This window comes from Drosophila arizonae, chromosome 2, assembly GCF_054131065.1.
Source record: "Drosophila arizonae isolate 15081-1271.41 chromosome 2, UAZ_ARI_1.0, whole genome shotgun sequence".
NCBI classification, from domain to species: Eukaryota; Metazoa; Arthropoda; class Insecta; order Diptera; family Drosophilidae; genus Drosophila; species Drosophila arizonae.
In genome coordinates, this window is record NC_142922.1 from 29,742,531 (window position 1) to 29,767,709 (window position 25,179).

The window sequence follows — 25,179 nt, forward strand, 5'->3', positions numbered from 1 at the left end:
CGTAAAGTAATTTTCATTTTTTATGTAATTTTATAGGCCTCTAAAAATGTTCATATATTATAGTAGATCGATTAAGTAATACCTTATTGTTGGTTGCCATGCCCTTATAATGTAGAAAATATTCTAAATTAACGGAGAACAAAGTTCGCTATCCTGATGACGCGCAGTGTACATTCAACATTTATACTTATATATATTAAAATTGTTGCTCAAATGTTTTAGAATATTTTGAGTATCTATATTTTTTTCTTGTATTCCAACCTTAAAATCTCTAGCTTCAGTAGCTGATGGACTGACAGCGATTAGTGAATAAGTTACTAAGTCAAGACATTGAGATCCTTTTTATGCAATAATTGGAAATCTATTTGTTTTTACTTATTTGATATTCATTGATTTCAGAGAATGATATTTGTTCTTATTGTGCTCAGCGTTATTATCTCTGAGATATTAGGCGATATCCCCGGCTGTGATTATTTCGATACAATCGATCTGTCAAATAGCACACAATTATGGGACGGGTCGTATGTGTTTAAGAACATGAAAATACCAAAGTAAAAAACAAGAAAATACAACATCAGATCATGTTTGACGGTACATTTGAACGGATTCCCGAGCACACACGCGGATGTACATATATGTCAGCTAATGTCCTGTGTTCGATTTTGTTATGAGCCCCAAAAGGCGCTGGTCAAAGACAAGCGGGAATGTGTGGGTAATATTCCAAATTACAATCCTCTCGTGAACGTCACGTTGCAGAACGGCACTGAGGCAGAGATAGACATTGTAAAGGAGTTTGCAGTGCAACTTTTCGGTATACCATGCGAAACCATTTTAGTCTGGATCCGTACACTAATCGCGATGAGCAATGGGTAATATATGAGGTTTGATACATCACTTATTGATGAAAGTATAATTTTAAAATATTTATATTTTTTTATCAGAATGGACAGTTGTATAGAAAATTTGATGGTAGAGATTTTGGGAAACAACATTATTGCATGCAGCCAAAGAAATCAAAGGATGGTCGGTATAGAATACTGCCCCATCAGTGCAATAAACTGCAGGACAACACCGATGCGTATAGTAAGAAAACAGATCCTGATTTCAATCTAGGACATTTCACATCATTGTAATTCGTTACAGTTCAGATAGTATCCGTAGTCTTTATGCTCCTCACTATTGCTGCCTACTTTTGCATGCCGGACTTTCGCTCCCCCCACAAACAATTCTGCATCTGTTACTTCATCAGTCTAACTTTGAGCTTCTCCTTACTCCGCATTGAGACTTTCGTCCGGAATCATATGAAACTTGAGGTCTGCTTAATATTTGGTATGTTCGAAACTCTCGAGTTTTCGTGAAGTACACAAATTTCAATTGGGATCCTTTCAGGTTGCATTAGCTATTACGCGGTCATGTGTACATTCCTCTGGCTCTTAATTATCAACTATAATTCGTGGTAAGCGATAAAGGAATACGGCAGATTGAAGGTTAACGTCAAGAAATGCCATCTCTTTGTGTGGCTGACTGCTGCTCTGTTACTTCTGATTACAATCTCGACCGACTTTATTATGAAGAACATGGACAAGGATAGACTCGTTGAATGGAGACCTGGATTTACCGTTTACTCTTGTTGGATAAACAGTACGATCAGTCAATATTTGTATACTGCTTATCCACGTACTGTAGTATATTTGTTTTGTGCAACGTCCTTTTTGCTCTCAGTCCTACCATCCGTTACCTCATTTTATAAAGGGGATACATTTTCGTGCCCATCACAAGGGCGCGGCAAAGCAGCAAATGCTCTACTATCTCGAGAAAGCAATGGCGTAGAGTGCTATAGAGTTGAAATTCAGTTAACATTTAATTTTTTTTATAGCTGCAGATTGGTCTGCAATGATATTTTATCATGGGCCTATGCTAGTTATCCTGCTTGTTAATATAGGACTTTTTTTCGGACTGCTTGGGCAATATATAAGGAAAACAAGACGACCCGAGCTATGTGGAAGCGATCCGAAAGCATACAAAAATTAAAGAATCGTGCTAAGTACGTGATACGAAACTTTTGGTAAAATATTTTATTGATTATTATTTTGAAAGTTTTAAAGTGTTTCTTAAACTTTTCGTTATTTCTGGAGTTGTTTGTCTACTTGAAGTGATTTCGTATCTTACGTCTCGCTTTGATTCGGAGTTGAATATGACGTGGATCGAGGTCCCAACTTCATCTCAAGGCATTGTCATCTTCGTGGTGACTGTCCTCAAAAGGAACGAACTCAATTCAATTTATAAAAGGTAATTAAACTAATATAAGACATTATAGTCGGCTAATTTATTGCATATTTGACAGGCTTACTCAAGCTAAACGAGCCAAGAAACTGATGCGTTCGGAAGTTATTAATGCCAATAGAAATAATTCATAAGGAATCTTTAACAATTTGTATTGTAATAAATTCTATTCGATAGGAAGTGAATACTGTAATTGAACTGGGCTCATGTACTAGCCCAAAACATGGATGAGGTCCCTAGTAGGAAGGGATCAATTATCAAATATCCTATATAGGCTGTACGAAATGGGCAACTGAATTTTGTTGTTTGGCTACGAAGTGCGTAGTCTTGTTTGAGTGTTTTCGTAAGATTATGCTCCGTTCGATTGTGATTCCGAGATATTATTTGTGGCTTTTACATTGCGTATGAGTTCACCGTGTTGTCAAAGTTCTGGGTATGTGCCTCTGCGTAATATTTATGTGGCAAATGTCGCATATTGCCTATATTGATAGGAATTTTCCAAATTGCTGACTAGGTTGTGAGTAGTTAAAGGCGTTCCTGTATTCCTGGAGTCGCAATTGATAGTTCCAGAGTCTTCGAGAATAGCTAACAATATATAATGATGGACAGATAAAATAAAAATTACAATTTTAAAACTGTAAATAGAATATTTATTTGAATTTTAAGAGTTTAGCTTTTGTATGCAAAATTGACTCGGCTGATCAATATGGTGTATATATTATACCCCTTTTTAACTATTTACCAAAGTCATTTTCAAAATTGTTCCTAAGCAAACTGTACTAAATATAATAAATGAGTATCAATGCATAAGCAAAAATGAGTATATGCATATGAATACTACAGAAATAACTCTGGTTTCGAGGCCCACACATGCTTAATTAATACAGAGTCCACTCTCACTTTGAGAAACGAGTCCTAGTGCGACTGCGTATGTGAGGTAAAAGGTGAGGTACTGAGCCTTATTGTGCGAGAGTTAAGCGTATAACTCGCAAAACGACGCTCTTTAAAGGTTGTATGATAACCTAAATGTAAATTGTTCACACGATTGCTCAGAGCGAGATCTAGTGTGTATGCTTTCCGTTGATCTCGAAACTAGAGAGACTTGAATTTTGAATATATGTATATTCTTAAAGCTCAGTAACTTTACTATTTAAAGGCCAAGATAATTTAGATTTTGAATATGTATCAATCAAAGATAACGAAATATGGCAGATATGTATATCTACAAGTTAATATCTTTTATAGTTTTGACGATAAAAGCTTAAAATTAGCATACTATCTGTATATCTACTCGATCTATACTCCAAAAAAAACATTTTTAATTGTCTAATGACAAAAATGACAAATATAGATACCAAATGGAGGAAAATCGAAAAAAAAAAACATATATATCTTGCAATGCTTTGGAGCTAGGACTTCATAATGGAATAGTATCCATAACAAAAATTCCATTAATTAATTAAATAATTAATTATTTGACTTGTAGCTCAAATAGTGTCGATATTCTTCATGATTATGTTAATCATCGTCTACATGTTGCTGTCCAATTTAAAGTCTATCCATGGCAAATGCTGCACCTGTTACTTCTCCTGCCTTACTGCCTTTATGATGGTCATTATGATCCTAGCATTATGATGGTATAATATATTAGTTTTCAACTGGATAGATACCAGCGATGGCATCGCTTCCAAATTGTTTGGTATGTTTCTTCAAGCGATGCGCTTTTCTCAATTTGTGTATCTTAATAAATACTACAATATATGTATATGTCAGGGTATGCTGGATATTATGCCGTCATGGTGACATTCTGTTGGCTCTCGGTAATAAATTATAATCTATGGAAGACGTTCAACAACATTGGCGTCGGTCAAAAGGTCCGGTTCGTGAGGTACATCATCGTTTGGAGTGCTGCTGCCGTCTTGGTGCTAGTTACATTTCTGTTCGATTATCTTCATGAAATTATGGGCATTCCGAACAATTTGAAACCTGGCATTAGTCTATATATCTGCTGGATCAATAGTGAGTTTATTGCGTACATCTACAGATTCATTTACCTTAATTAGCATATACCTGGTAGCATTTGATTGGTCAGCTATGATCTATTACTATGGACCGATGCTCCTTCTGCTTCTATTCAATACTACGATTTTTATTAAAACAACAAATCGAATAGTTGTACAAAACTGAAAGAACCGACGCGTGCTAAAATCATCGGATGGCCAGCGCGACCTATGAAATCTGACTAAGTAAGCTCCATTGCTGTTTACTGAATTACTGTTATCTTGAATACAACAAAGCAATAAGCTTTTCATTTTATTTTTAGTTTCAGAATGTTCTTTCGGCTTTTTATAATTGTGGGCGTGATCTGGATTCTTGAAATCTCATCCTTTGTGCTACAATTTACTACCGTAAATCAAGCATGGAACAGAGCTATTGGTATCTGTTCCATGCTTGATTTATTACTTCTGGACAAGGCGTTGTTGTGTTTAGGATGAAGAAGGATGTGTTTGAAGAAGGATGTGTTAGCCGCTCTTGTTGACAGGTAGTTTGTTATAAATCCTTCATCCTTATTTATGTGCCTGAGCTCAGATTTAGACAGAAAAGGGAACAATCCGATGTCCAAAGTTCAGATTTATCTCAACTTCCAACTGAAATATCATTGATGTCAAAAATGTCTCAAAAATTATCAGCCGAAACCCAATAAATGGTACAGAATGTCTACTGCTACTGTAGACTGCACTGAGAAAACACAATATGAACTGTAGACTCACGATTGTCTTGCACTCGATACTGTTTGCAATAAAATAGTATACATGCATAATTCAATAAAACTATTACACTTAATTTTAGAGGAAATATAGTTTATTATTTAATATTGGTTGTCATGAACTTAGCGACGTATTGGCCATAAGGCCTCCACTAAATATTACTCACTCAAGTCTGTATTACAAGATTATTCAATTTGTATATTGACGCAAGCCTTTAGATGCGCACTAAATAGAACCGATCTTCATGTGTTCCTACCTAATTTGTATTTAGAATGTAGTATTATATGAAATATCAAAAGTATATTAATATATACATAGGCGTTGTCGTATGTGTGCCATATAACTAACTACGATTTGTAGTTTAATTAAACGACTTCAGTCAAAACTAGGACGCGTTATAACATTTTGTAAAAGCGTTTCGTTGCACTAATAAAAGTAAAACTATATTAAAATTAAATACAGCACAATTAAAGAGTTTTTAAAACTGAACTAGATGCACTTGCACGTGGCGAGGATTGCGGCAAAACTGAAAACTGAACTCCTCTATTCCTATCTATGTTCGTCGAAATCATCTGATCAGAGCACTTCGGAATTTGTGCGCTTCAGATGAAACTCTACCATGTTGTCCAAATCGCAAATAGATGTCTTAGACTTTTTTATGTCTGCACTGAGAATTCGCAAATTCGAGGTATAATCAGGCAGTCGGCTCAAGCTGGCTGCCATTTCCTTTGCCATCTGCCTGGCCACCTGAGCAAAGGTTAAACGAGATTTTCCCAGTCGCCGAAGTGGGCTGAACAGTTCGTTCATCTCTTTGAGCTCGCCATAGTCTAACACCTGCCATTGCCCACTCTCCATATTCCACGTAAAAAGAATACGGCACTCGTACTGACGATTGTGGAAAACACATCCCATGCGACCTGTGCAGTACATGCAGTTGGTTGGAGCTGTTGGCATTTGATCTCGCGCCGAGAATTGTGCCATTAGCATGAAGCTAATAGTCTGGCTGAGCGGGCACACATTGACGAACTCGTATGCCCAGTCGTAGAATACATTGTAGATCTTCTGATGCTTCTGACAGATCATGCTTATAACATAATATGTGAAAGTCTCAAGATCAAATGAGTGCTGCGTTATAACCACACTGCTGCATCGTAGGCGTTGATACGACGATTGCGAAATCATTTGCATTTCCGAGTAGCAGGATCCATGCACCTCCATGGGAAGCGAGGTGTGATAGCCCGGTGAGATGCAGTCATCTGTGTGTGAATCCGGATGAATATATATAGTTGATTGAAATATAGCTTTTATAATCAATTATAGGCTTACCCTCCTCACTAGTAATCACCGAGGTGGCATCGTCTTCATCTACATAGCGGCGCCGCAACTTCTTGGTGCAGACCGGCTTTTCCGGCATAACTCCTCCTTGAACTGGCATTTCAACAATGCGTTGCTCATCACGTCGCGGCGATAAGAAGGACAAGCCAGCGTTCGGGGACATCGATCCTCCAATTTCGAAGCGCTTGGCCATAGATACCTGCAATGGCGATAAGGCACCCAAAGGTCCAACGGGCTTATAGCTGAGCATCTGTTGGGTCGCCTGAGACAAAGGCGGTGACTTTTGATTGTATATTTGAGCTGCTACTGTGGCTGCATTTGCATTACGGCTGGGCGAACGCATTAAATTCGAGCTAGAAGGCGGCGAACGAAATCCCAAGTGCAACGGCGGTGGCGGGGTATGGGAAGGCTGTGCTGGGTGTGGAGAGGAGGAGGGCGAAGCACAGGGAGAGTTGTGAAAATAATGTGCCGTTGGCGAGAATCGATGCAAACTACGCTGAGCGGTTGAGCTGGCAGTCGATGGACTAAACGTTGTTCGTCCTGCCGATCGTATCTTAGTGAAAGGTATGATATTTTCAGAGTTATCCTCGGAGAACTCGTACTTCTTGTCAGCCAGGCGGCGTTTGCGAAATGTGGAGATTTTCTCACACTTTTCATTGTCCTCGGAGAATTCATATGCGTTTGACTTATCCGTCATTGAGCTTGAAGTCGATGTGTTCTGTGAGGAATAGAATAATTAACGATATTGATATATTGAAATATTGTTAATCGCATTATAATCTTACTTGCATATCAATAGTTGTTATACCGTTGCGGTAAGATTTAGTGACAATGCGCTGATTGCGCCTTCTCGATTGGCTCGAATCATTGGTGCCCACTGAGTTTGGCATCCCCACTGGCAGGCTGGTCTCCATTAAGGTCATACTAGATGTGGACAACGCGTTGCCACAGTTCGAGGAGAAAATTAACTTTTCATAACAGTTACTAATGTGCTCTGGGCCACCACGTTGTGGAGTTTCGTTGTTGTTGTTGATGTTATTGCTATTGTTGTTGTTGTTGTTATTGGTGCGCTGAGTATGATCAGTTTCAATATCACTGAAGTCCGCAATGATGCGTGCCACAACACTGTGCTCGCTGTCCGCCTCGGAACCAGTAAATGGCACGGAGCAGCGATCCTCTTCATTGGGCAGTGGAGTTCGCGGCAGAAACAAGGTATGCTGGGTGCTGGGCAGGTTAAAGTTTTGCTGGGGCAAGCTACTGCTGTTGGGTACGACCGGCGTGTCCACATCGATGCGCAGCATGTGCATGAATCCATTCGAGACGATAAGAATGCGTTCGGGGCAAAGCAAATTTATTGTCGGATCGAAACGGGGATCTGTTTCAGTCGAGGAATACTTTGTATGCACAGTCAAATGACAATTGAGACAGTGTGCGTTGTAAAAGGAATCTAAAAATATAAAAAATCGATTATTTGGATAATTCCATGATCAATAAGGATGTATGCTATTTACATGGACCGTCATCGCAAAGCTTTTTGCACTCCAAACAACCGAGTTTAGGAACTTTAACATATGTTATATAGCTTTCTTCACTCTCTTCCATTGCCGCACCGTGCACAACCAGAATTTGCTTGTCCGCATTCTTCCACTGCGTCATTGTGACCGATTTCACATTATCCACCACATGATCGTCGAATAAGCGGCGCGAGAAAAAATATCGCAGTTTTTTGTGCGGTTGGAAGAGCCAAAAATAAAGACTACAGTAAAAGAGCAAACAAGTAATATATGACTGTGTGCTGCTGTTTACATGCAATTCGCATAGCTTACGTGTATTTGTAGCCTACATTGAAGGAGTAATGGTTGAGCGAAGTGCTATCGTTGCACTCAACTCGATGGCTGATCATGTACTGCCCACAAGCAGTCAGGCCCATGAATATGTGCCTAGAAGAAGGTTTCATTTATCGAGCCTTGAGATTGAGACTGGGAATGGCTTACCCCTCCAACGCATTGCTGGCCAATACGTCCTTGAGATATAGTTTTAACCTATTTGGCACCTGGTCATATGGAAGTTTCTGTTTTTGGCCCGCTCGAGACCGACCTGAGAAAAATCCTGTGCGCTAAACAAGAATATATTTGTCAGTACGAATGTAATTTGTATATTTATAAATTTCCCAATCACATACCTCTCTGTCGTACAACATTTGCACCAAGTTTCGCGTTCGCGATTGCGGCTGCAATGGATGGTTGTGCGAGTTGGTCGGCTCTTCGGCCTCATCAGAACTATCCACCGTGGATATGTCATCGTCATCTGAGGATACTCCCGACAATGACTCCACGTAATTTTGGTAATCAGTCTCCATTGCCTCACAGACTCTAAAATCAGACTTAATATATTTTTTTTACCGACTACGGCAGCAACGGGCTGACAACATAGAAATCAAAAAGCAGTTTAAGCACAGGCTTCAGCGACGGCTCTGACGCGCCGCCACTCGCATGGAGTCCCGTTTGCTTTCCTTTCACAGTCTTTTTTTAATAAACTTTTCCATTGGAAGCGAAATTTTTTTCGTTTATTCAGTTTATGCAGTTTGTGGATAGTCGAGGTGGCGGCCAGCCGATAAGCGTGTGCCCGTCGTTTTTTGTTTATCGATAACTGGTCAAGCAATTGTATTTTGCTATATGGCAACGCAGGTTAGCCGCATAAAATTCAATTTAATTTGAAATAAAATGATTAGAACACCAACTTAAGGAAACTGTATCAATTGATGTTTATTTAAATACAATAAATAAACTATGTTTAATTTGGCATTTCTAATTTCTAGTGCTCATTTTGATTGTATCATTTTGTGGTTTTTGTTTTGTATCCGGTGCTATTGCTTCGCGTATATTCTGCTTTTCACGTACGATATGAAACGGCATAGGGATCTCTGCAGCGGGCTCAACGCCCATGCCCGAGCTCACTGCTGGCGGCTGAGGGAGAGGCGGCTCCTCATTAGTCCTGTTAAATATTACCCAGTTGTCCGGTCTGTGAAAATATTTAAAATTTTATCTGCATTAGTCGCACAAACCAGAACGGACTTACCTGTCCGGTTTTGTCAGTACGTTAATCGGGGCAAAGGCCACGTTGGTCGACTGTTTAACAACTGCAGTAGCTGCAGCTGCTGATCGTTCGTCATAGTCCTCGGCATCGGCCAAGATGCTACTGCCCAACTGCTTGCCAAGGCTGTCCGTAAAAACTGTAACTTTGCTATTGGCTGTGCTACGGCTGGAGGTGCTCAGCATTGGCTTGGGCATTTCTGTCACGTACGTTGTCTGTGTCTTGTTGTCCAGCATGGGCAACACGAAGTTATCGTCCAGGTAAGTCGTGTTCGTTGTTGAGTTTTTCGATGTCTCATTAGCTACGACACTTGTATTTGTATTGTCATTGGATGCAGTCGGGTTATCTATTGGCCTGCTCCCCTTAGTAAAGTCTATGTTTTTGCTTGGCTCGTCATCGTCGTAAGTGTAATCGTCAGTGGTGTCCATTGTAATGTCATCTGTCGTAATATTGCTTAACGTGCGACTCAAGAAATCGTAGTCCTTAATCATGTCCAGTTTGTGATCCGTACTCGAAATCTCGTTAATGTTACTCCCCAAGTCCTTCAGTTCCTGCGTCCGGGCATAGTACGATTGCGTCTGTGTCAGTGGTCGATGGCCCACCACGGAACCAGTAGAGAAAGGACTCGGATTTTGTGTTAGCTCTCGATCGTAATAGAGCTCGCTATGGCTCTGTTGATAGTCGGGTTTGTACGGTGATTGTGAGACGAGGCCGTAGCTGCCTCCCAAGCTCTGCGGACGTGGGTAGGAACTAAACACGGGATTATTATCCGGACGTGGGCGGATATTAAAGCTAAAGATGCTGTCGGCACCATTCGCACTGGCCACACCAGAAATGCTGCCATAGTTGCCAGCACTGACGGCCGAGCTGGAGGCATGCAAATAATTATTTTGGCTTACCCCGATTTGGGAATTGCTAGAAGTCGAATGGGTTTGCGAAAGGGGTGGGCGTGGCGCATAGTGTGCCGGGCTGCTTACACTGAGAGAGCTGCTGATGGGACTATTTATCACATGAGTCTCTTGATAAGGTCGCTCTTGATGGAACGAAGAAATCGGACTAGGCGTCTGTGGTGCTTGTGTTGGTCGTCTGTTGGCATTCGGATTGAAGGTATTGGTGGCAAAGGTTAAGAAGTTCTGAAATATATTCGGTGCACGTGTTGTGGTACGTCTGTCATCGTTGTCGTTAAGGTAGATGATAGTCGGCGGTTTCGTTTTCTGTAGCTGCGGCGGTATGGTGTCCCTATGCGTTGGATAATAGCCGTAGCTGGGCGTTGTGCTGGCATAGTCCATGAACTGGGGAGCGTAGCTATTTTCGTAGTTGTTGTAGGGTCTGTAGACAGTCGATGTCGTATAGTCGGTATACTCTGCGGCAATCGGTCTCGTTACCGGACTTTTGTTTGTCTGTCGTATATTAATCTCAATTTCGTATTGGTCGTTTGTGTGGGGTCCGTTTACGACTACTTTTTGGGGGTAGACCGGTCTGCTTTGGTAGTGGCTACGCAGTTCCACGCCCCGCTTTGTTGTCTTCGAGATTTTAGAGGACTTGGTTGTACGACTACGGGTAATGCTTGGCGTTGTTTTTCTCGATATTGTCTCTGTTGTTGTCGATTGAGTTGTCGTACGATTCCGTTGGCCGTGCAAGAGTCTAGTGTTTGGTTCTTCGTCCTTTTTATTCGGTTTTGTCACTTGACGAGGCACCCGTTTAAGATTGTCAAGCTCTGTAGGGCTTTGTCTCAGTGGGTCAAGTGTGTCGTCTGTGTTGCTGTCTTGTAAATGTGGCTGTATCGTATTTTCGGTTGTACTGTCCGATTTGTCAGTAGTCACAGTCGTATGCTGTTCACTGTCGATATCTCGGAACTCTGGTAGTTCTGTATTAAGAAGTTGCAGTCCTGGGTCTCCGTCTATAGTGTCTGATTCGTTGTCAGTCTTTGCCGATGCTGTGATATTACCATCACCGGCGCTGCGTAGCTCCAGAGGTATGTTGTTTATAACCACTGTGCGTTTCGGACCTGTTCCCCCAGGTTTTCTAATGCTCACGTTCTTTATATTAATAGTTATTTTGGGCGACTTGTCTAGCTTATTGCTTACACCTCGAGTTGGGTTCGTATTCCTGTTGTTATTGTTTCCTGTCTTCGTCTTGGTCACGGTCTGCGTCTTACGTTTAAGGTCGAGCTTGTCGTTTATCTTGCTTATGTTGGCGTTCGTCGGTCGGAGGAAGCCTGTCGCTGAGTTGGGGTTAAACTCAACATGGGGTTGCATAGGCTTCACGCGGTTGGAGAAACCCGCCTTGTCCTCCTTGACGATTGGCCTGACACCTATTTCATTTTGGGGCGATTCCGACTCTACGATGCTAAAAACGTGCTCGGGCTGTTGCTTGGCCGGCAAGAATGGATCCTGCTCCAGCCAAGGACTTAGATCAATGAATCCCAGTATGCCAGTGCCGCAGTTCTGACGTTCGTTGTCAGGAAACTCAGCGGGTATGAATATATGTGGCTGGAACGTACCCCCGCCCACTGCTCGGCATAGCACTTGTGCCAGCGAGACTCTTCTGATCGAGTGGAGCTGGGCTGGCGTGAAGGAACTCTCGAACCCGCCATTTTCGTACCAGAAACGATCGCCGCGTCGCGAATTGCTAAACTGCTGGGCTATGATGCATGCAAAAGTTGGACCCACCAGTCCGCCTATCACAGGTCTTTCCGCAATGCCGCCGACAAATAGATCGATGTCGTGAACGCTGCGATAAGCGTGTCCAATTCGCTTCGCTGACTCTGGGCCGACCACATTAGCTATGGCAGAGATGGACAGAGAGAAATCGGGTGTAAATATGCTGAATGGGAGGTTGGGGAATAACATTACCGAATTCATCCCAGGTCTGAATCGGACTGAGGCCACAGGGCACTCGCCACGCAGTGTATGGAGCTAGGCCGTGGTCACGCCCACGCTGAATGTTGATGGCGGCCAGGTCAAGGCCAAAGGGAAATCCTGGCGTTTGGAACAAGTGGTTGGTTAGCTCGGGCGTAATGAACTCGTCTCGCTTGAGCGCTCGTTGGGATGCCAATCCGCGTAGCAGACGATGCAGCGAGCCCGCCGTTCCAATGTCGCCATTCTGAAACTCCTCGTGCAAACTAACATCTGTGGATTGGGGAATTGATTAACGATAATTTGATTTGCGGATCATTAAGACTCTCACTGTTGTTGATCATGTTGTGATGGCGATCGCATCGCATGTAGGAGTTCTGGACCAGGGAGTGGCCGAATCGAAACGCAGCCGAAGAGAAAGCGTTGGCCACAGTCGGATTGACCTTCGGATCGTAGCCCTCGTAGTAGCCTGTGCTCAAGAGCTGTAGGTCAAACAGCTTGCACACCTCCTGGCCGAGCACCACCGGCAGAAACTCCCGATATGTGATGTGCTGGAACATGGCGCCGATAATACGGCGCGCCTCCTGGTAGATCTTCTCGTCGCTCCAGTGCGGATTCAGCTCGCTCAGCTCCATGGCGATGCGATTGTGCTCGCCCACCCACACATGGTGCATGGCCAGAAGCCCGGGCTGCTCGCCGCTGCGGCCGTCGCCCGCTCTGATGCACTGCGTGGCAATGGCGCCGCGCTGGCACACATCTTCCGCCGGATTGCCGCGGCCGTATATCAGCAGGCCATTACGGAAAATGCGCGCATTGTCCGAGGACTTGGCACTGTTTGAGTATATCGGCGATGCGTCGATGTAGGATGTGGCTTGGTTGGTTTGCTCTCGCCAGGACAAGACACAGTCGCGCCGCTGAGCCGGTGCGGAGCGCAGAAACTCCAGACAGCGAACTTTGAGCGGTGACAGCCAGGGATCATCCAGTGGCACCTTGATGGGAAAGCAGGACGGATGAAAGTCCTTGCCGCCACAGCAGCTGGGTATGGATCCATTAATCGAACTAGAGGGAAAACCAAAAGCTAAAGTAATCTTATCATTCCGTCTTACACTCACTTTCCTTACCGCGGCTGTGCCGTGGACGTCATATCGTGGTCCAGCATCTGGCCCCACTGCGCTATCATGAGAGTCAGAGGTGCTTCCCCTTCGCGAGCTCCATGCACCAGCAGACTGACGAATCTCGATGAGGACAAAGTGCTGCCATCCGTTGAGCTGCGAACGCTGTCCACTCCATCGCCATATTCGGGCGGCAAGAACCGATTGAAGGGCATCTGTGCAGCGCCCCAGCGCGGCCTGCGCTTGTTGTTGCACGTGCCATCGTGCGTCCGGTAGCGCTCCGCCGCCGGCATGCACGGCGGAGGGTCTCGCACCGGGCATAGTGCCTCCAGGGCCGTGCGACGCAGTGAGATTTTGTGTGCATGCGATTGGCGTGCCAGCTCATCGATGTGCTGGAAGCTAAGAGGACGAGACAATACTTCTGGTTAGCTCATCCTAATCCTTGCCGTGTGGATGTCGCCGACATGGCTACGTTCAAACGTTATTTTCAAGTGCTCTCTACAAACGTTAGCGGCATCTATTTATAAAACGCTCAACTTGCACGAAGTTGGGAGCCAACAGCGACCCAAACGAGTTCGTCGCAAGATGAGGGATCCACCAACAAATTAAACCAAGTTGCGTTTTCATTGGTGTAGTCTCAATGTGAGTGTGTGTGTGTGTATGTGTGCCTTTGAATGTGTGAGCTTTGTGGGAAAACGCATAAGAAATCAAAACGCCAGCAGCTGACTTTAATTTAGTCGCTCTGGCTTTCCATTTACAGCAAGGTTTCTACTCTTTCTCTCTCTGGGGTATAATTGGATAACCATGAGCACTGCGCTGCTTAGCAAAAGACTCCTAATAGTTCATGTAGTTCTTATTAAGAAATCAGATTTCAAAATGAGCAAATGTGCAGTTTTTAAATGTACAATAATTTAAATAAATAAGTAGTAAGTATGAATATTAAAATGATAAATTCAAATATACAGAAAATGTATTTACAAATTTTTAAATTGACAATATTTTTAAAGTAATTCTCTTCAGAAAATCATGAATATATATATTAAAGTCTTTAAAGATTTTCTTTATTCACAAATTTATTAAGTGCATTTTTGTTTATTGCTTTTTAGAAAAAATAATGAAACAAAAATTAAATTTTTATTCTTTTTTTAAATTTAAAAAAATGCTTAAAACAAAAGCACAAAACAAACATTTAATATAGATCAGCGAAAGTTATTTTCATGTATACATATTTTTCAAAGCAGGTGTTAATGAATTGTAAGCAAAAAAAAAAAAAAAAAAATCTTGAAAATCATTCAATACACAAAAAATAGAAACACATTGTGAAAATGAAATAATATAATTTTTGAATAAAATGAAAATTTAAATATAAAGAGGAGACATAAATTTACAGTAAGAAAACATTTTTCAAAATATGATTTTAAATAAATATGAAAATGTATATACCTATATATACAAAAGAAACAATTGACTTTTGTTGAATTGGTTTAAAGTAATATGTAGTTTAAAAAATTAAAAATTATATTTAGAAAATTAAATGATACACTTTTAAAAATCTCAGTTTTCAAATTTAAAAAATTCAATTACAATTGTAAATTATTAATTTATGATTCTTGTTATTAAAAATGCATTGTAAAAGCTTTAAGCATTCACCGTCAGCACTAAAGGGTATCATAAAGTCGTTATACTGCGCTACACTCTCCGAGGTGAAAGTGAAAAATACCTGTTCAAATGCTCAGCGTATCACGATTTTCTTATTTTCATTTAACTATATTTATTTGATTACCCAAAAACAGCGCTCATCGCCCTTTACCTTAGACAACGCGGCGTATACGCAATCTCTGTATAGATATGCATAAATGTATAGGTGCATATGTATATGTGTGTTTGTGTATGTATATAAATAAACAGAAATGTAAAGCGCAGTCGCAGCCGCAGTCGAAGCCGCGTTCAATGACCTCAGAAGCTTCGCAACAAAACAATCACAAACGAATATATATATATAGTATGTTGATATGTGTATGTATATATGCGTGCATGCATGTATGTATGTATATGCCTATATATGTGTATATTTATGCTTTCATACGCCTTTGGTGTTTGAGGCCGAATTCGTGAGGCTTGTAGAAATCGAAAGTCGCGTCTTGTTGTTTGTATTTGTGTTTTATTTATTTTGTTATTGTATTTTTATACCCTGAACCCATTGAAAATGGGAAATCAGGGTATAATGGTTTTGTGAAAAGTATGTAACAGGCAGAAGGAATCATCGCAGACCCCATAAAGTATATATATTCTTGATCAGCACGACGAGCTGAGTCGATATAGCCCTGTCCGTCTGTCCGTCCGTATGAGCAAAAGAATCTCAGAAGATATAAGAGCTAGAGAGCTGAAATTTGGCATGCATACTCGTGTATACCATAGGCAGTACAAGTTTGCTTTATTTTTTCGATAACTCGTCCGATAACTTTTTTATCGAGAATAATCGAAAAATCGACTTGGTTTTTTCAGCATAATTTTAACACTTTTAGACCTGGAGACTTCATATTTGGGTTGTATATAAAGTTAGTGGATACAAAGATTTTGTAATTTGCAGATTTTGGATACCACGCCCCCTTCTCCCCCAATTTGTAAAAGTACTAGTACTAGTACTTTTCAAGTACTAGAGACTTGTGCTTTGGAATGTACACATATTTTAACCATATGATTACGCTCTGAAAGTTTCATTAAGATCGTATGTCTACAAAAGAAATTATTCAACAAATAAATTCTCATATTATTGCCCACATTGCAGCGCAGCCCAAGCGCAGTCGCTGCTAACTGCGCAGTCAGCAGAGCACGTGCTTATAAGTGCATGTGTATGTATGTGTGCATAAAAGAAGTCCAGACTGATTAGAATATCAGCTTGGAGGGTTCAGGGTATCTCCTAGTCGAGCAGTCTCGACTGGAGCCTTCTTACTTGTTATTTATTTGTGTTTGTATCTTTCTTTGGCACAAAAGTTGCCGGCGAACCTTTTGTTGTTATTTCTGCTGCTGCTGTTGTTGTCGTCGCCATTTGATGTAATCAAATTGCGAATGCTGAGACGGATACTGCGACAGCGACTGCGACAGCGACAGCGACTGAAGCAGAGACTTATTAAGAGACGAGGGGATGGGGGGAGATAGAGCTAAATAGGCAGCGTCATGCGTTTTTCTCCATATTATTTCTAACGTTTGCCCATAACTACAATCTACCCAACACAAATGCACCTTTATAATTGCCGTCGCTCACATTCACTCGCTTTCTTCTAATTTGGCTAAATATCTGCTTTTGGCAATTTTAATGAGCGCGCCAACTCTTGGTCACATCATCAGCTGATATTTAATTGAAGCAAACGTATCGAATATTTCGTAATTTGATGTTGGCCAAGTGAACGAAGCGTAGATACCCTGCAGTCATAAAAAGAGTAAACAAAGACGGCTGAGCCGGGCCATCTTTACTGTTATGCTCTTCCACTTGGACTGTTATTGTTGCCAGCTCATTGAGCAGCGTTGGTGATTTGCAATTACATAAAAGTATTTGGGCAGCTTTGGCTCATTGCACCTGCTACTACCTGGCTGCGTGTGTGTGTGTGTGTGGGTAAGTATTTGTATTTTGTAATTGTATTGGTAATTGAGTGAAAGTTCTGTTGTAGTTTTACTTGAATGCTGTTTATGTGTGGAAAATTGTACGGATTTTATTTGATTTTCGCTGTTGTCGTAGTTGTTGTTGTTGTTGCACAGAGCCAGTAGCCAAGACAGGCTGACGCGCACCTGAACCCGTTGTGAAAAGTGAAAACTTGCAAACTGGAAAAACTACAGCAGCGACCGCCATTTCCGTTGGCCGACCAAAGAGGTCATTTACTTTTGCACTGGCCAGCATTCACAGCTCTGCTCTGCTCAGCTTAGCCACCGGCCCAGCCCAGCTTTAATTTACCTTTTGCTATCATACAATTTGGCTTAGCTCCAAAATGGCCAGGCCGGGTCCAGACCGTGACGACGGCGATGCTGCTGCTGGCTTGGCAATTATGCGGCATTTCAATGTCAAAGTGAAAGTTGACTCTCAGCAGCAGTCACGGCAACAGTCGTTGCCGTTGTCGTTGTCGTTGTCGTTGCTGTTGTCGTTGAATGTCGATTTAGATACAATTTAACGGGTGTCTCTGCCACCCTCCCCCTCCTCGCCTGTCCGTCTCCTACTGCCTCAGCTACTGGTCACATTTCGAGGCACTTCAGTCAGCGCACTTCAACTTCAACTCATTAGCCATGGGTGCCATGGAGTCGTAGAACTCGTTAATCAAGCGAGAAAGTTACCGCTCTTATGGCCAGAGGGTGGGGCACCCCCCACAACTCAAATGCCCAGATTATTGACATATTGTTTTTCTCTCTTTCTCTCTATCTATCTATCTCTCTCCCTCTCTCTCATCTCCTTTTGCATTAGATTCGCTTCAGGCGCGACAACTTTTGCCAACTGCGAGACTTGTCAAGTGACTTGGAGTATTCAGTTACAATTAATATCAAATAAATAAATTATTACTGAAGCTGCATAGATTTTATTATTCTGCATTTGATGCATGTTTTGTAGAAAATATGCTTACTTAGGGCTCATCTGGATTTATCATTAAAGCTAGCATATATGATTTTATATAGGGTACATATGTTTATATTTAAAGCTTTTCTGGCTTAAATAGCACTAATTCAAAAAAGCTTATATTAGAGCAATTATAATAAAGTTTTAACATTTCCACTGGGTCTACTCCCCTACTCACAGTAAATTTTAAATTAATCAGGCACTTAACGGACTTTGCCGAAAATCGAAATGCTTTTTTCACATCATAAATAACTATAAAGTATATAGCTAAATGAAAATAGAAGTCATATACTCTTTTCACTTTGTGAATGAGTATAACAAATAAAAAGATTGCAGTCCAGAACTAACGACTGCATATTACTCATTCAAAGCTCAAAAACTGTTGAATCTTCTTATGATAAAGGAGTTATGAAGGCATTTACAGCAATTAAACTGTGCCATTTTGAAGCAATAGCTTCAATGGGTGGATCGATTTAGTTTTAGCCTATTTTTCAGGAACTCAAAATGTATGTATGTTTTATTATTAATTAGTATTTATTATTAATTAGTATTATTTTGTATTAAATATATAGTACAGTCGAGTCCCGATAGTTCGAAATGGCAAGGGTATTCGATTTTTATTTTTTTCGATTTACACAGAAATTCAAATTATCGATATTAATAGAGAACAAAATTATGTCAGGGAATAGTATATATAGAAAATTATGAAGACGACTGTATGTATACAATTTGAAGTAAACATAGTTGAGGTATATAGTTCCTAATTTAGCCAGTTCTTTGAAGGAGTCTGGAATAACGTAACTATAAATTATAGCGTTTACGTTTCAAACGGCGGAAATTACAGACGTTTTTAAATATGCTCCCCGAAGTGGGGAAACATTTGAGAGCATTTTTAAAACAACTGAAGCAGAGTATATGTTTCAAATATTATCTTTATACGATGAATCATATATGATATGATATAATTAGAATGATATGAATTGGCATGTCTAATACATTGTATTCAATGACTTTGTGTCTTTTCTAATTATTTGTTCTTTCCAAAGAAAGTTTCTCGTGCTGCCCACAAAACATTTGGATATATGCGTCATTGTCAGTAACTTTGCTCATATGGCAAAGCAATATGATGTATTTGTGGCTGGTGACACCACTCAGTCACTCACCCACTCGCTCATTCGACCGCGTACCCACCGTGCACTTACTTGTGACGAAAGGCTTTCGTGGCTTCGATGGTTGCATAGGCGGCCATCTCGCGCTGTTCCGACTCCGCATTGGGCGCATTGAAACGGGAGAGCAGGGCAGCTGGATGATTGTCCTGCAGCGTTTGACCTTCAAAACCAAAAAGAAAAAAAAAGAGGGCAGAAAAACAGATATGAGGAATCGTTGCAAATGTAGTTGCAGCAATAAAAGTAGCATAGCGCACACCATTAAGCAGCATTTGAGGCTGGATCCTGCCGTAGAGGTCGGCCATGGCATTGAGTCCTTGCTGCACGCTCTGCTGCAGCGCCACATCCATCAGAGTGGGCCGGCGGGAGCGGGGTCTCCGTTGGCCTTGGCCGTATGTCAGCTCCGCCGGTATGGTTAATGGCCGAGGTAACTCATGAGTGGGCGGCTTGTTGTCGGCATATCCCACAGGCGTCTGCCCATCCTGGTCCGCACTCGCCTTCACCTCTGTCTCTGGCTTCGCCTGCGCCGTCAGCAGCAGCGTCAACAGCAGCGCCAACCGCAACATGGCAACTTTGTGCCTCATGTGGCAAGTGGCAATGGATGCGATTCCCAGAATCTGCTAAATCTGTAAAATTACATGCCAAGTAAAATCTGAATTTAATATCATTTCGAAATTGTTAGCTGTACAGAAACAAAAAAATATAATTATATTTAAAACGAATTTATTTGTCAATGAATTCATGTAGAATAACTATCATTAGTAAACGTAGTTCTTAAGCCTGTCATGAATATCTGTACTATCCAATCTGCACATATATATGTTCATATATGAATATCAATCAATATTAATATACATACTTAAACAGAAACTACCGTCAAGTTTGTAGGCTTCAACAGTAAACAATCTAGACCTCAGTTTTTCAATATATGTATATAATTTCAATTATTGTTTTGCTCATAATATCAGATATTATACAATATATATGTAAAATAAAAATACTTTATACTATATGGATAAATATTTGTAAATAAAAATGTATATATAGAACAGTCACAGGCAATACATTTCCCACTCTCAACAACTGCACAATATTAATAAAATATTTATATACTGCATATGTTGTGATTAAATTATGCCGCTTAAAAAAATTAAGAAAATCAAAGTTTTGTTTTCATTTTATTTGATTAGAAAACACCAGAGGAAAACAAGTAAGATAAATCAAGTCATGACTGCTCGACTACGGATTCCCTATTGGAGTCATTCTACGCTTTTTCTATGAATACATATATACAGTACAAACACAACATGCACACACACATACACGTATGAGCACAAGCATTTTTGAAATTTCTCCTAATGAACACGGCTTCAAAGGTATGTTTATATATTTGTATGTATATATTTTATATAAATAAAAATCTAACTAATTTACCGAGCTCCACCCTTAAAAGAATAAAATTTATTATAGGATATGCAGCTTAAGCATGTATATATGTGTGTACATTTATTTATATATGTGTGTACATACATTTAAAATAGCAGAGAGACAGAGTATGTAACTATTGAGCGAGAAAGAGAGAGAGAGAGAGAGAGAGAGAGAGAGAGAGAGAGAAAGAGATCATACCGATTAAACACCTTCGGCAAATGACTGCGAGATCCCGTTGCTCGCTGAGAGCGCAAGAGACGAAAATGAACGAGCAAATACGAAGTTAAGCTGGGGTAACGAGCCAGAGTTTTGAGCACAGATTGTTCCAGATGTATGTAATATATGACTACAGTTGCATTTTTTTTATGAAACAAACGAAATTACTGGAAAGAGATTTATGCATCTCCAATGCAGATTTAATTACATATGTACATACATATCATCATCATATTGGTTTGTTTGGTTTGATTCAATTAGGTAAAGGGTATTTTGGGATCGAGCAGTTTCTAATAGAGTATTATAATTTATGGAAATTAGCTCTGTGCGAATTAGAGAGTTATAAGAGTTGCGTTGCAGATCATTAATGTAATGCCGACAGTTATTGTTGTTGTTGTTATTGTTGTTGCTATAGATGTTGCTTATATTGTTACAGATTACATCAGTCCGAAACAAAAATGTGTCATTGTGTGGAAACGCCGATGATTTTATTAATGCGTGTAAGTTACATGTACATAGGTATATGTATATATTATTTATACATATTTACTTAATGTATAATCATTTTCTGTATGCATATCTTGAGTGATATGCATATGTATATACCTTCATACTAGATACCTACTTATATTCTACCTCATTTTATAGTTAATATTTGGTTATAAAAAAAGTCTCTCTCTCTCTCTCACTCTTTATTTCTCTCTCTACACATATATGTAATATATTGGATATATATCTGAATAGTCGAGATAGTCACTATAAAGATTCATTGAATTTGCGGGTATCTGCGAATGTTGTAAAACTGTATGTACATAAATGGGAAAAAACTTTTAATTCTTCTAGGGATTTACCGCTGATCAAAGTAGAGTTTTGTATTGCTAACTATATGATCATACATTTATGTAATACTGTGTCGGTAAAAAACTAATTGAAAGTAACAAAAAACAAGTTTGGGTCTCTAGCCGGGTATGCTCAACTGCGAGATACTTAAAATTGTGACCGTTTAAATGTTAGGTCACAAGCTTTAGGGGCTTACGAGATCGATGGGTTCATACAAAAGGACAGATGGAAAGATGGACAGATGGCTAGATCAGCTCACTTCATCGGCTTGATTGAGAATATAAATTATTTTATAGATCGCCAGTCTCTGCCTGGTCGATCGTCGATTCTCATTTCAATTGGTTCGATCGGTTGCTTACGGTCCAAAGGCATCAAAGTTTTTGAAAGATCGATATTTTCGAATTTATCACGAACAAATTAGCGTACTTTAAAAGTTATAGATCTATAAAACAATTGTAAATTTTTAGATCGAAAGAATTAAGGTTTTTTTTCTTTTTTTTACATATTGATATGCGTCATAGCAATCTGTTTGTACAGTTGTGGGATTCAACAAGCCAACCTTTAGACACGTTAACCGTTGCAGTTTTTCCGTTATGTTAGTATATAGTATAGAGAAATATATATATATATCTTCAAATAGGTTTACAGATATAATACTATTACTTTACCAATAATGTAAATATATACATATATATATATATATATATATATATATATATATATATAGATATATATATATATATATATATATATATATATATATATATATATATATATATATATATATATATATATATATATATATATATATATATATGAGATAATATGAGATTGTACATATATAGTATTTTTCGACAGCTCTCGCCTTAATTATTATATTAATATACTTATATTATTATATTAGATATATATTAAATAATATTCTATATAGATAATATATATATATATATATATATATATAGATATATATATATATATATATATATATATATATATATATATATATATATATATATATAAATATATATACTTATATTATTATATTATTATATTAAGTATAGAATATTATTTAATCTATTACTAGTTACTATACTAAATACATAACTAAATACTCGCTATACTAATAGATACCCATTATATTGCAGCAACAAGGATGATCTTTATATTGTAAGATATGTATATTGGAGCGTAAGCGAGTATTAAGCAGTCGTTGCCCATTGTCCGTTGCCTGTCCGCCGACTGCAACATTGTGAGCATTAGAACAGGTCAATTGCCAATTAGAGTCTGATATCGCATCTCTGTCCCTGAGATGCATTGATGTATGTGCATAAATTATATGTGATGTTTATGAAAGTATCAATAAAATATGTTTCATTTATTCGCATCCCTTGTCCAAGCTTCAAGGCAAAAATTATTTAATAATTATAGCGAATCATTGGCATTTTGTTGAGATGCTCCTTATAGAGATATTATCATATAAGCCCATTAAAATATTAATTATATTATATTAGAATTAGTATATACATACCTATAAATATTAAAATTATATTTAATAAAATTATTATATTTGATAAAATTATAGGCAAATAAATATTGCTAATTTTAATTATTGAACCCTTACACTAATATATTTTTGCACTAAAAAAATTATGCAAATTAAATTTAAAATAGTTTTTTGTTTGCCTTGAATGCAAATGGCCAATATTTTGCATAAGGCGCTTCTTTGTCTACGGCAACGGCCTTGCAGCAGCTGAATCAGCCAGGAAATTAGTTGGCTTAGAGAGCGGCATTTGCTGGCCAGAGTCGAAGCGTTTTGTTCGAATGGCTTGGGACACGCTCACTTAGCCAACTGTGGCAAGTTGGCCATTAGCCGGCTTAATCAATGTTCATGATATTTGTGCAAGAGAGCGAGAGAGCGAGAGGAAGAGAGAGTGGGAGGGAGAAAGAGAAACGAAACGGAAATTGATATTGAATACCTTAAATTCAATTTGCAGCCAAATTGATTAACACCTGCTGCAATTAAGTAGCGGTAAATGTGCTTTAATCACTTTTGCTAGCTGCTTCTATTGCTGCTGCTGCTTCTGCTTCTGCCTCTGTGTCATGAACGGGCGACGACAGATATTCAATGGCTCAATGCGAGATGTGATTGTTTGTTGTTGTAGTTGCTGCTGTTGCTTTTCTTCCTGTTCCTCTTCCTCAGATCTCTGTTTCACTTTTGAATACCATGCGCCGCACACAAAATAGAAACTTTTTCGCGTTTGTATCTTTGATCGCCGTAAACCGAACTAAATCGATTCTCACCATACAGCTACCATTAGAAGCCAAAAAGACAGAGATGCCAAAGCCAAAGCCAAAGCCAGAGCCATAGCTGGAGCCAGAGTACCGATGCCACAAAAAACTTCCACAACTCGCGAAGCTGCCGTTGCTCACCAAAAGAAGAAAAAGATCAACGCCTGTCGAGCGACCAGTTCTCGCTGCTGCTGCTGCTGCTGTTGCTGCTGTTGCTGCTGCTGCTGTTGCTGCTGCTGCTGCTGCTGCGGGCATCTCGTAGTAGCAGTTTATTTTATTTTTTCTTCACTCTTCTACATGTTATTTATTTTCAGCCACACTGTATACACACATTGAAAGATATCAAATAGCCGGAGGCTGCGAAAATCTCTGGGCAACTTCATTGATCATCGATTCATAGAGATGGAGGTACGACTAGCTTCTAGGCCCCGGGGCAAACCCGACTTGTTCGCTTATCTCGCGTCTCATCGAACTGCTTTCAATTAGAAGAGAAAGTTCTTGCTACAAAAACAAAAACTAAAAAAAAGTGAAACAGCAACACACTCAAACCTTGTTTCACCTGGGGGGCAAAGATGCTTTTACTCTCTGCCATCGTCGCCTCGCCCAACAGCGGAAAGATTTTCAAAATTGCACCTCATAAATTACACAGTTGATATATCATCACAGTTGCCAAAAGCTGACTCACTGATCACTTTATGATCGAGCGAGAGTCCAAAAATAAACCTTGGGCAAGCGAAACTAAATTACCCAAAAGGTCAACAAGACACAAGTTCTCTTCAAACGAAATTGTTAGAAAGTAATGAAAACAAAAGGTAAATACAAGTCACAAGTCAAAGAAAATCTTTTAAATCTATCTATGAATTAGGAAAAAACTTAACTTCATGGAAAAAATAATTAAAGTCAAAAGAAGCTACAATTTGTAATATTGGAAGGCACAGGAAAAGCTACGTTTCAAAACTTGTAATATTGTTCCTATTTTAATGGTATACTTTATAAGTAACTTTTATAGATTCGATTTTACATATACAATATATTTTAATAGAACACCTCTATTAATTAAACAAGGTAGATATGTTTTCTCCTACCAACAATTTCTTAAACATCTTCTTGAAATTTCAGAGTTTGTTTGAAAATCTGTAAGGGATCTTTTCAGGATGAACTATATGTATCTATTACATCAATTCTTCTAAT

General features: G+C 39.5%; 4 protein-coding genes across 4 annotated transcripts; 2 read left to right on the forward strand and 2 right to left on the reverse strand.

The window, feature by feature from the left end:
• The first annotated feature begins 559 nt into the window (after positions 1–559).
• On the forward strand, positions 560–3,884 carry LOC108616513 (putative G protein-coupled receptor Mth-like 11). The gene is made up of 5 exons (XM_089466182.1): positions 560–1,083; positions 1,144–1,329; positions 1,390–1,641; positions 1,877–2,289; positions 2,345–3,884. The coding sequence occupies exons 1-3, from the start codon at positions 999–1,001 to the stop codon at positions 1,458–1,460; spliced, it is 342 nt and encodes a 113-aa protein (XP_089322308.1). The 5' UTR covers positions 560–998; the 3' UTR covers positions 1,461–1,641; positions 1,877–2,289; positions 2,345–3,884.
• A 70-nt stretch (positions 3,885–3,954) lies between these two features.
• Positions 3,955–5,130, forward strand: LOC108609455 (putative G protein-coupled receptor Mth-like 11). The gene is given in 3 exon segments (XM_089462511.1): positions 3,955–4,329; positions 4,361–4,529; positions 4,607–5,130. Coding segments are annotated over 3 exon segments (627 nt in total). The 5' UTR covers positions 3,955–4,043; the 3' UTR covers positions 4,779–5,130.
• LOC108616454 (uncharacterized) lies at positions 5,124–8,994 on the reverse strand. Its single transcript, XM_018011652.2, has 7 exons — positions 8,569–8,994; positions 8,381–8,502; positions 8,213–8,326; positions 7,898–8,142; positions 7,172–7,833; positions 6,378–7,104; positions 5,124–6,307 (listed from the first exon to the last, which is right to left on the reverse strand). Exons 1-7 carry the CDS (start codon positions 8,743–8,745, stop codon positions 5,628–5,630), a joined length of 2,727 nt encoding a protein of 908 aa, XP_017867141.1. The 5' UTR covers positions 8,746–8,994; the 3' UTR covers positions 5,124–5,627.
• Positions 8,995–9,126: 132 nt separating this feature from the next.
• Positions 9,127–24,115, reverse strand: LOC108609330 (uncharacterized). The gene is made up of 8 exons (XM_018001136.2): positions 23,676–24,115; positions 19,475–19,841; positions 19,252–19,378; positions 13,459–13,848; positions 12,669–13,396; positions 12,335–12,610; positions 9,465–12,264; positions 9,127–9,407 (listed from the first exon to the last, which is right to left on the reverse strand). Exons 2-8 carry the CDS (start codon positions 19,797–19,799, stop codon positions 9,194–9,196), a joined length of 4,860 nt encoding a protein of 1,619 aa, XP_017856625.1. The 5' UTR covers positions 19,800–19,841; positions 23,676–24,115; the 3' UTR covers positions 9,127–9,193.
• Positions 24,116–25,179: the final 1,064 nt, after the last annotated feature.

Bases quoted from the DNA above. Each gene is read 5' to 3' on its own strand.
- LOC108616513 (XM_089466182.1), top strand. From the start codon at position 999: ATGCAGCCAAAGAAATCAAAGGATGGTCGGTATAGAATACTGCCCCAT. The intron at 1,084-1,143 runs GTAAGAAAACAG...AATTCGTTACAG, and splicing joins GGACAACACCGATGCGTATA to TTCAGATAGTATCCGTAGTC. The intron at 1,330-1,389 runs GTATGTTCGAAA...GGATCCTTTCAG, and splicing joins TGAGGTCTGCTTAATATTTG to GTTGCATTAGCTATTACGCG.
- LOC108616454 (XM_018011652.2), bottom strand. From the start codon at position 8,745: ATGGAGACTGATTACCAAAATTACGTGGAGTCATTGTCGGGAGTATCC. The intron at 8,327-8,380 runs GTAAGCCATTCC...ACCTTCTTCTAG, and splicing joins GCCAGCAATGCGTTGGAGGG to GCACATATTCATGGGCCTGA. The intron at 8,143-8,212 runs GTAAGCTATGCG...CTTTTACTGTAG, and splicing joins AATGTAGGCTACAAATACAC to TCTTTATTTTTGGCTCTTCC.
- LOC108609330 (XM_018001136.2), bottom strand. From the start codon at position 19,799: ATGAGGCACAAAGTTGCCATGTTGCGGTTGGCGCTGCTGTTGACGCTG. The intron at 13,397-13,458 runs GTAAGGAAAGTG...TTTTCCCTCTAG, and splicing joins ACGTCCACGGCACAGCCGCG to TTCGATTAATGGATCCATAC. The intron at 9,408-9,464 runs GTAAGTCCGTTC...ATATTTTCACAG, and splicing joins GTACTGACAAAACCGGACAG to ACCGGACAACTGGGTAATAT.